This window comes from Rhopalosiphum maidis, chromosome 2, assembly GCF_003676215.2.
Source record: "Rhopalosiphum maidis isolate BTI-1 chromosome 2, ASM367621v3, whole genome shotgun sequence".
NCBI lineage: Eukaryota > Metazoa > Arthropoda > Insecta > Hemiptera > Aphididae > Rhopalosiphum > Rhopalosiphum maidis.
The window spans coordinates 66,972,200-66,983,600 of NC_040878.1; the positions used below are offsets into that span (position 1 = coordinate 66,972,200).

Sequence of the window (11,401 nt, forward strand, 5' to 3'; positions counted from 1 at the left end):
TTATACGTAACTCACTGCGTAAATATTAGACGCGTGTTATACCGTCGCGGGAATCCGTGCGGAATATAATTATTATATCTACGCGGCGGTAAACGTATACGCACACGTACGAACGAGTGTAAAAACAATTGTCCAAAAACAGCGGCAAAACCGTGTAGGGATGTTTTTCAAATTCGGGGGATAAAATACAAGACTCTTGTTGTCGGCACGTCGAGCGTGAATCTATGTGTGCGCGTGTGTGCGTATAACTATTTAGGTATGATATACATTGTAGTATACTACATAATAATATATTATTATAGGTACCTATACCTCGTATACCTATATCATATTATTATTATATATCGCTGCCGCCGAGAAATCTGGTTTCCAGAAATAAGAAAACCACGCCCTAATGTCCATCGAATCCCCCACCCCCACCCCCAAAACTGCTGAGCACACACGCACTCGCACACCCCGCGGACGATCCCCCACCCCGCCCGATGCATTCGGACGCCCGTTTGTCTGCCGATTTCCAGTGGCGGCGGCGGCCAGCCGGTCGGTCGGTCACACGTGTGACGGCTTAGGTATATATGTGTTATTTTATTATGTTTATCAACGTACACAATGGACCGGCAATACCCTCCGAAGACCCTGCGGTCATCATTTCACTATCATCTCCTGTTCGGCTCGGTCGTGCGTATATTGCTATTTGTGCGGCAGCAACGTCGCGCGCTTCTTGTACGCCATACGTGTTTTCATATATAATTTCGTTTCGAGACTCTTCTACACACGACAATAAAATATTTTACGTGACGAGGTTGCACATCTACGTACGATAATAATATTATAGAGCAGTAGCTGGTGCGCTAAACGGTAAAGTAGTGCGTGTGTCACACGACGTCTGTTCGTTCGTTTTTTTTTTATGTTGTAAATAATCATGTAATATCTGTATCGTCGACTCGATTCGTTCGCACATGGTTTTTTCTGAAACGACGTCATCGGATCCATCGACATCGTCCATCGCCACAACAGGTAAGCCACCATCATTCTTTATTTGTCATAATAATGTGCAATATCATGTGACATGTAGCACAACGGTATACACCGCATAATATTACATGATGGTACATAGTATGTAGTATGTACCTATAGACACTTAATATATTATTTGATCAATGCTATAGAGGTGCCAACTAGAAATTTTATTATAAGTTATTATTTATTAGTTTATAACCAATTGAATAGAATATAGATAGGTACAGCCGGTACAGGAATAATAGTGGTTAACTTTTTGAAACACTATGCTAATTGGTTTTGCCTGTACTGTTTCACTAGCTAGATTTAAGAATATTTTTTTCTGTTGACGTACGCATCTATAGGTATTTAACATTATTTTATTATTTAAAAAATAAATAAAGACGTACAAATGGATAATAGGTACCTACGCGTTATCAGAAGATAATGATACATAATATATGTTTAGTAATTAATTACAATAATATCATCTATATAATCTGTCTAGTTCATCTATTGGCATTCAGTAACCGTAACAATTTAAAAAAAACTCCGGTTTTTTTACATACAATATACAAATATACAATCATATCATAAACTGACTTTCTATTTTAGTCCACGGGATTATAATATTTTTTTTTAATATCATATAGTTTTCGACCCACTGTGTTTTTTAGTCGTAACGGTTGACAAATGCCAAGATCAACTGGAGAATTTATATAATACTTGAAACTAAAATTCAAATACTTTATAACCATTACTTCCATAATAACCTAACCCAATAAGTGTATTCAATTAAAAAATTATAGAAACAATTTTGATAAATGAAGATAAATTTACATAAATGTAACCCCCCCCCCTTATTACCTACAGTACAACACCATAAAATACAACTTTAAAATAATTGAATAATACAAATACAATACAACATATCACTAATAACCAGTAGTGGATTGATAATACTTTAAACAGGGAAGGAAAGAATATAGTAACATAAGACATTAAAATAATATACAAAAAAAATTATATTCATCACCATACTCGTATAGCTGAAGCGTGCTTAAGAATATTTACGTTTTATTATATTTTTATAATATTTTAAGAGTTGTTTAATAATTGCCTTAAATTATTATTTTGTAATATTTTTATTTTAAATTAACCAAGTTCAGATGAGAAGGAGTTCCCGCATCAAAATCACCACAACCATTAACAAAGAAATTGAACTAATAATCGGAAATTAACATACATTTTAATACGCTTTTAAGCTATATTTGTAAGTAGACAACACAATTATACAAATACAGAACACCTAAGCCACGCAACTAATAACCAAAAAGTTAAACTTACGAGGTATACTAACAAAATACATAAAATAAAATCACTAAATTCGAAAGCGAAATTTATTTTACCTCTATTATACAGGTATTATGTAGAATAAAATTCAAAAAACAGCAACCGATGACAATGATAACTAATTATATAATACATAATTTAAATATGATAGATTTTTGTCGAACATGATTATAAAGAACGCGAATCCTGTGGAACTCTGCGTCTTTTTAAATAAACGAAAAACAAATAACCACTCACATAAATATATATATTAGTAATTAGCTTCTATACCTCCCATTAAAATTCTTACATTCCAATATAGAATTAATATATTCATGGTACGATTGGTACGTAAAATAAATAAATAATAGTAGAACCATTCTACACAATCTTATCACTGATCCGTAAAATTTCTTATTATTCAAAGTAAATGTACTTATAATTTAGTCGAAATGGACGAAATGTATAATAATTAATATGAAATGTATAAAGTGTTTTATTATACATAAATATAATTCATATGTTATTTAAAATCAGTGGTTAGTGGTTATATATTTAAATTTTAAATAATGTATTGCGTATGCGTATTTTGTGCACCATTAATAAAAGTATACTTATCAAATATTTTTAATTTAGATACAATGATTATTTTACTAATGTTGTTGGCTATGCTACATACCGGATTGGCAGCCATCGCCGGATACGAAGAAGTAGAAAATAATCTAATTACAAAATTAGGTAGGTACTATTTTTACAATAAATGTATTATTGTAATAATTAATTCAAGCATGCTCGAATGAAATCACTGTATTAAATTCCTGTTTTATTACAAAGGTTTAACCCGAAGACCTGTAGTAGAAAAAAATATGAAGATACCGTCTGTCACAATGGAACTGTATAAATCAATATTAGAAGAAAACAATGCAATGACCACTCATTTTCCTCTTCCTGGTTTGCACACAACGTCTGCTAATACTGCTAGGACTTATTCCAACAAAGGTAATTAAGAGATTTATATATATATATATATTTACATTTTATTTATTTATAAAAACAATTATGCCTATATTACAAACAAGTTATAATTTATGTTTTGTATCTTTAAACATTTTATTAAAATAAAAAAGTTTGACACTAATTTATATTGAATATTACATTATCCTGAGCTAATATATTTTAGTAGAATATATTTAATACATTATGAGAATAATTATTACGATTATATTTTTTATAGGATCAGCTCCAAATAATGTTAAATCTAAAAAATATAGGCTACAGTTCGATATAGATTCTATACCAGAACGAGATCAGGTTAAAGCTGCTGAAGTCCGTTTTACAATGATATACGATACAGAACTTCGAAATGAAGAATTTATTCATGTGCTTATACATGATATAGTCCAACCCGGCACGAAGGGCCTGTCAAAACCTATTCTCAGGTAATTATAAACGGACAAATTATTGCATAGATAATATATATTATACATACATTTATTTTTTAATAATCATTATTCGTTCAATATTTGTATTCATGTAGAATTATCGATTCGAAATCAATCAATATGTCAAAAGTATCAAAGTCAGAAGTTATCAGTTTTGACGTAACACCTGCTATAGAGAGACTGTCGAGGAACAATTTCAAAGAAAATCACGGTATGCTAGTACAATGCGTCACGGAGTCTGGTAGTCACACACATTTGCTCAGCGTGTTTGATTTCGTATCACCTGAAAAGACATTGCTGTTGGTCTACACCGATGACGGAACAAGTAAGAACAATGCTCTTCTAACTATATACGGTTAACTCGATATTGATATTTGTTGCGTAGCTAGACAATAAGTAAACAAAAAACAGTTTAGACATATGCGATATAAGCGCGAGAGTTAATCAATACTTTTAAACACAATTTAATAAATCCTAACATAAAATCATTCAGTACTACTGCCACTACTATAAACTCATATAATAAAGTCGGCCGAAGGGTAGTCGTCAATGTTTATTAACTATTAAGGTCCGTATTATCAAAAATATATTATATTTTGCCGCCACAACTATTTCCTTTGCGACTATAATCTTTTTAATGGTAAATGGCGATTGCGACTAGTACCCCTACAACCCCCCCACCGACATTCAATTAGGGAAACATTTCTGAATACGCCTCCGCGCCCGTGCTATAATAACTTCAACGCTCGTTCCGACCGTCCTTCGAAAATACAATATCAGTAAATAGACATATTACGAAGCATATACGCGTATAACAAAAATATTGTTGGACATATTACATAATTATTAATTATATTTGTATGCTATATCAATAAATAATAGTATAATAACACATGGTTTTTAACGGTTTGTTTTCAGGCGAGAAAAGCACGCTGGAACGGATGATGCGGCGGAGCAAACGGTCGACCGACGAGCCGGCAGCAGGGCCGCCGAAGAGATCGAAAAAGAAGAAGATCTGCCAGCGGTACTCGATGTACGTGGACTTCAAGGATGTCGGGTTTAGCGATTGGATTCAGGCGCCGCCGGGCTACGAAGCGTTCTACTGCCACGGGGAGTGCACGTTCCCGTTGGCCAATCACATCAACGCGTCCAACCACGCGGTCATGCAGACGCTGATGAACTCGTACAACCCGGCGGCGGTTCCGCGGGCGTGCTGCGTGCCGACCGAGCTCAGTTCGCAGACGCTGCTCTACGTGGACGACGACGGCAAGTTGGTGGTGAAGAACTACCCGGAAATGATCGTGAAAGAATGCGGATGCAGATGAGACCGGCCGTCGGATACAATAATAATATTATGATAGGTGTTTTTTACTTTCCGATTCGACGACATCGCACCGCGTGATGCTACAGTTTGCCGGCCGTGTGTGCAATAAACCCTCGGGTGTGTATACGTCATAGTATGTTGTTCTGTTATTACGTAATGTAAAACCGTGTCTCGTTTTTGACCAGGAAACGGTCGATATATATGCAATAATATGTAATGTACACGATGCCGTGTATAATATTTGCAGTGTGCGAGTGCGTGTGCTCTTCCTCAAAGTCAAAGTCGCTCTATAGCGGTGACTGCGCCGAACGTTTAAAAAAAAAACACCTATTTTTTCTGTTCTACCCACCGAAATCGATATAAATAAATAGACAACTTTTTTTTTTTTTTTGTCAATACCATGTAAATAATAATGTAAATAGAAAAATAAGTGTAAATACCTGAAAATGGGCATGATTGTAAAAAAATAAATTATTAGTCTAGTCCAAAAAAATACAATTCAATTTTAATGTTGAATAATCATGAATCATGATTCACGACGATTGTGCCTTAGACATATTACGTTTATAAAATAAAAAATCCTAACATGAATTGTTGTTACTATTTCCTACTATTATTTAAATTATTTATTTATCATTTGTTTTCGTTGTTGTTTTATTAAATGGTAATGCATGGAGCATACTATATTTGAATAAATATAACCATGTATAATATATTAAAATAAAAAATGTAATTGCATTGTAAATTATGGTTTATTTGTTTTATAATTTTGATTCATGAATTATAGCCAAGTCCTAAGTGCCATGATCCACAAACGTAGTAGATAATAAATTCTTTATTCGAGGTTAGGTATTTCGCAGATATTTATAACCGTTTATACCATTTAGTTTTTCTGTGGATAATATAATGCGTATTACAGTGGAAGTGTGAAAAAGTCATTATGAAATAATTGGCTTGAAGCTAAAATATGTACATAATAAATAGTTACTGAGAAAGTATTAGGAATTTAAGTATTTTGTGTTTATAAAGTATTCATTTAATATAAAATATTAATATACATATTATAAAATAATTTGATCAATAGGATTATATACAAATAATAATATTAATATCGAAAAAAGTTCATTTGATGTTCTTAGATTTAATGTTATCAATGTAGTAAATAGTAATGTAGAAGTAAGCAGTCTAGAATAAAGAGACAAATTCTGCTCCTAAAAACCTCCAGGAAAGAAAAGAATGGCACTATGCTTGCATCAGTTGCTACTTTAAGTCGTGTAATATTTTAAAACGATCAAATAGGAAATATTCATATTTTACGTTTTTAATTTTTAAATTGTATCCATTATCTTCAACTATCAATCGTTATAAATTGTATAACTGGAAAAATTCTATACCCGTATACCTATCGCATAAAAGTTCTATTTTAATGAGATGTTGATTAAATATTTAAGTAAAACAATTAGCAATCGCCGTTTTAATACTATGTCTAAGATAACTATCGGGAAAATACACTTTAAAAAGCAGTGAAAGAAAATAATCAACGTAATAGAAAATGCAAAATAATTGAAGAAACATTAGGTGTATACAATTTATTAATATTGCATATTAGTTTAAATAACTTAAATACCTATAATATAAAAAAAAAGAATCGATAGATTTCTATGAGATATTTTATTATATTTCTAATGCTACTATTATTATTGTATAATAAATATACACATGAGTGATATCACCCAATGGCCTATACCCATATAGTCATATAAATATATGTATATTTCACGTATTATAAACCTACAACGAAAAATTACACGAGTAATATCTTATGTTGTATACTTGTATACATTTAGTTGTAGTACAGCACATTGCATATTATATTACATAACAACATAATACATATTATTAATGTGTTGAATTAGTTTAGTTATCTAGTACATACGTAACTTTTATTTAAAAAGGAATTATTCAAATAACTAACAATAACTTAATAAATTAAAAAAATATATCAAAGGAAAAATATTATAATGCTTGTTTTTAAACTATTAGTTTGGGCGTAATAATAAAAATCTTTAGTTTGTCATTTAATACTTTCAGCAATTCGTTTTCACTATCTATGAATATAATACAGTATAGTCAGTAGGTACAGTTAAAGCCGTTTAAAGGCAATGTCCTACACATATATTACGTTTTTCTCGAAACCATATAAACGTGATATTCTAGAACAAGACTCGCGTATAGATTACCATTTTTCGATTGCTTACCTATTACGTAATTTAAAAAAAAATCCAGACAGATATTCGACTTTGAAAAAACTTAAAAGAATTTCAATATTTTCTAGTATACAGTTTCTAATATAACTTATGATATATATATATATATATAAACACAGAGTAGGTATAGTTGTCTTAGGTAGAGCCGTAACTAGGCACTTACCTTGGACGTAAAAATATTAAATGATTAACTTAAAAAAAAACTATTTTTGACAGTATAATATTTTTACCAATCCAAACCAAATTTCTTATTTTACTCAAAACCTAATTACAAATTTTCAGATTTTTCTGACTCATAAGAAATATTAAAATCTGCAAATGTGTCACTCCCACCACCTAGGGGCACATTACTAGAGTTCTGCCTTGGGATAAAAAATGGCTCAATACTACCCTGGTCTCAGGGTATTAGATATCATATACATGTTCAAAATTAATGTGATACTACTAACAACTAAATACTTAATACGTACGTGGTATTTAGGTATTATCCCAAAAATGTCAGCATCGATTGCGAATTTACCGGACTAATAAAAAAAGAAACCAAGGGGGTCAATATAATAATGTATGTACAAAAAACGATCCTGAGAGGAGACATTTCTAAAGATATTGTATAACTTATGTATAATTAGATACTATTATCATTTAGCAATTCATATTGTTATTAGAAATACGGTATGTTGAATTAGTTTTTCCAAAAACATTACATATTATGAAATAATAATTATTATAGTTGTTACCATTAATTAATATTAACTTAATAACTTACTAGTTACTTACTTATGCCTAAATCAATACGCGTACCGTTATCAAACGGTATAAAATGTAAATATTACATAGGTTCGTAGACTCGTGTCATATTGTAGTAAACACAATTACAATTTTTTTGTTTATTGATCTCTGTAAAAAATAAATACAAAGTCGGCATTTATGGCTATTGATTAAGTTTAAATTAGTTTAAATATTTTGTAAACATCTTTGTGTATAGAAGATAATAATATAATATGTAACGATGAAAACTGAAAAGTTAATTAACCTAACTTGGATGCCCTTATCCAGCCCAGGTATACGATTTCCTGGCACTTGTCTAGTGGTTTTTGACAGTCAAAAAGTCTAAAGTTGAAAGCGAATTTTGAATTTCAAATTATCAGGTATTTTTAGTGAAAATCGATTTCAGTTTTTGAAATTTATCTACAGAAGATTGGATACAGTTCCAGTGCAATAGGTAAATCTAGTCACTACATGTTAATACTAGGCACTTACGCAGGCAATCCAACTTTGGTGATGTTTGCACAATGTTCCGGTGTTCGGTGTTTGTTTGAAGTGTTTTTTGTATAAAAAATGTTAAGTTTAGCAAAGCTTAGTATGGCCATATGCCCGTATCCGTGTATGGGTGTTTTGAGTACCTACTTATTAGTTATTAGTCATATCTCGTGAAAATCGATAAAAAAGGCGTTTTTATTATTTTAAATATTCAAAAATATTTTAAGTTTACTACCGAGTAAATACCTATACATATAATATGGGTACAACACGTTTGTGTATTTTTTCCAACGCAATTTACGCAACACGTTTGGACACAAAAGACAAAACCACAGGTAAGTAATACGTTTGGGCAATATAGTCTATATAGTAAAATATGTTATGTCTGTTACATCTTACATGTGTACCTATTCTAGTATTTATGAAAATATAACATTATGTATGTATTTTAATACCTTATTATGTAAGTCCATTGTAAATTTATAACTTTTATATGATATAATATTATGTCATTATGAACATGAAATATAAATTAAAACTAAAACAAATCGTAAGTGTGTCATGCTGACGTCGCGTAACTATACGAAAATTAAAGTCGGATTTTGGGTACTTACACACCTAATACCCAGTGACTATTACTTACCATATAGAACCATACTTATTGGGATAATATTGTTATAGAGGATTGCGATATCATAAATAATATCGAGAACTCAACTGATATGTCCATTTAAATTTATTTAAATACTTCTAGGTACTAGGTAAATACCTCCTGATGAGGCTTTTACTTTAATTGTTTTTTTTAAACATATAATTTTATTTTATTTACCTTTAAAATAATTCTGTGTAGACCTATATAAAATAAATGTTAGATAGTAGTTTATATTATGGGACCTGGGTCAAGGGTGCTGGGATGTAAAATCCTCTCATTACTGTACATTTGTGACATAAACTGATCAACTAGATGGCAGTGTTGTTTCGTTGGATTACATTCTATCGATTCTTGATAAATATTAAATTTCCGATTTCGTCTGGTCGTTTTTTTCGTCAGGGCAGGCGTGGCGATAACTGTAAACTGGTCAGTAGTTAGCATTTTAGCAGCAAGTTGCCAGTCAGTAGTCAGTACCCTCAGTGGCTACTCAGCAGATAGTTAGTACTTCATATCTACACAGTTATCTGCAATCTACTGTATCTGTATCAACAGCTTTTCTAAAACAATGCCTTTGGCCAACATAACTCGCGTTGAGAAGTTTAGCTCTTGTCATCGGCTCCACAGGTGGGTGGTATTCATGTTCATAATAAATTCCTTGTATAATAATGTAGGCACGAAATTTATGACGAGTCTTTTATAATTGCAGATAGAATTGATCTATTTGCATTCCAATGCATTGATATTTATACAGATTTACTCAATTTTAATTCATTCCTACTCTAATAATATTGTTATATTTTTAATAGCAATATTAAAAGTACCTATTTTATATTTCTATGTTTTATATTAATTTAAGTGTTTATTGATATTTATTTAATCACAATAGTCTCTCCTAGTCCTAAATATTATAATATCAAACCTACCTACTAATTAAGTACCTAATAAAAATATTTAAAATTAGTATAGAAATATATATGTCTTGTTGAATGCATCCAGAAGTCGATATGAATTATTATTTAATTATAAGATAATTATTATATATTTCAGCAACAATTTAAGCAATGAGGAAAATGTAAAAATTTTTGGTAAATGTAACAATAAAAATGGTCATGGACATAATTATAAAGGTATTTAAAATGTTATTTTTTCTATAAAAACTATTCTCTATATTTTCAAAATAATTTCCTATTACAATAACAATTTTTAAATATTGAAACATATTTTCTTTAAATAAATTATTAATAACTAATAAGTTACCTAGATATACAGTTGATGTACCTACCTACCATTTTATTATTGTATATTTACAATCTATATTTTTTTCATTAAACCCAACGTTATAGTAATTAATATTTTAATTATTATCTAACTAACATTAGTTATGAAATTATTATTTGTAATATTATTACTTATAGCTTTATTGTTAATTGTTATTTTTATAGTTGAAGTGACAGTTAAGGGTCTAATTGATGAAAATACCGGCATGGTCATGAATGTGGCTGACTTAAAAAAGTATATTAACGTTGCTGTAATGGAGCCATTGGATCATAAAAATCTAGATATGGATGTACCTTACTTTAAAGATCATGTTAGTACAACGGAGAATGTAGCAATTTTTATATGGCAAAGTTTGAAAAATGTCATGCATAATCCTAATCTATTATATAAAGTAAAATTATTTGAAACGGATAAAAATATTGTTGTTTATAAAGGTGAATAATTTATTATTTTTGAGTCATAATAATAATTATTGTTTATTCATAAAATTTAAGTTTTTGTAGTTTAATAAAGAAAAATTTATTTTTATTTTATTATATAAAAAAAAATCTATTTCCATAGTCAATTTTTTTTATATTGTGTACAATTAAATATATATATATCATTTAATATGATTTACATATAAGATTAATATCCAAATAAAATATTATGTTCAACAAATAAACAAAATTATATTTTACTACAAATAACAAATAAGGTCACTAATATATTGGAATAACCATTATATAACTTTTTTTATTAATCTTTTTTAGATCAGTTAATAGTCTCTATGGTATTTTCAAGACCCTTTAAATGAATACTGCATAATTGCAGTTGATCCACATTATCTTAACAATCATTAAAAGGAAAT

At 30.0% G+C, this 11,401-nt stretch overlaps 2 protein-coding genes across 2 annotated transcripts; both read left to right on the forward strand.

Moving 5' to 3' along the window:
- The first annotated feature begins 589 nt into the window (after positions 1 to 589).
- LOC113553177 (protein decapentaplegic-like) lies at positions 590 to 5,697 on the forward strand. The gene is made up of 6 exons (XM_026956361.1): positions 590 to 1,014; positions 2,965 to 3,066; positions 3,163 to 3,327; positions 3,563 to 3,767; positions 3,866 to 4,095; positions 4,689 to 5,697. Exons 1-6 carry the CDS (start codon positions 957 to 959, stop codon positions 5,093 to 5,095), a joined length of 1,167 nt encoding a protein of 388 aa, XP_026812162.1. The 5' UTR covers positions 590 to 956; the 3' UTR covers positions 5,096 to 5,697.
- Positions 5,698 to 9,664: 3,967 nt separating this feature from the next.
- LOC113553923 (6-pyruvoyl tetrahydrobiopterin synthase) lies at positions 9,665 to 11,002 on the forward strand. The gene is made up of 3 exons (XM_026957516.1): positions 9,665 to 9,897; positions 10,321 to 10,400; positions 10,716 to 11,002. Exons 1-3 carry the CDS (start codon positions 9,839 to 9,841, stop codon positions 10,991 to 10,993), a joined length of 417 nt encoding a protein of 138 aa, XP_026813317.1. The 5' UTR covers positions 9,665 to 9,838; the 3' UTR covers positions 10,994 to 11,002.
- Positions 11,003 to 11,401: the final 399 nt, after the last annotated feature.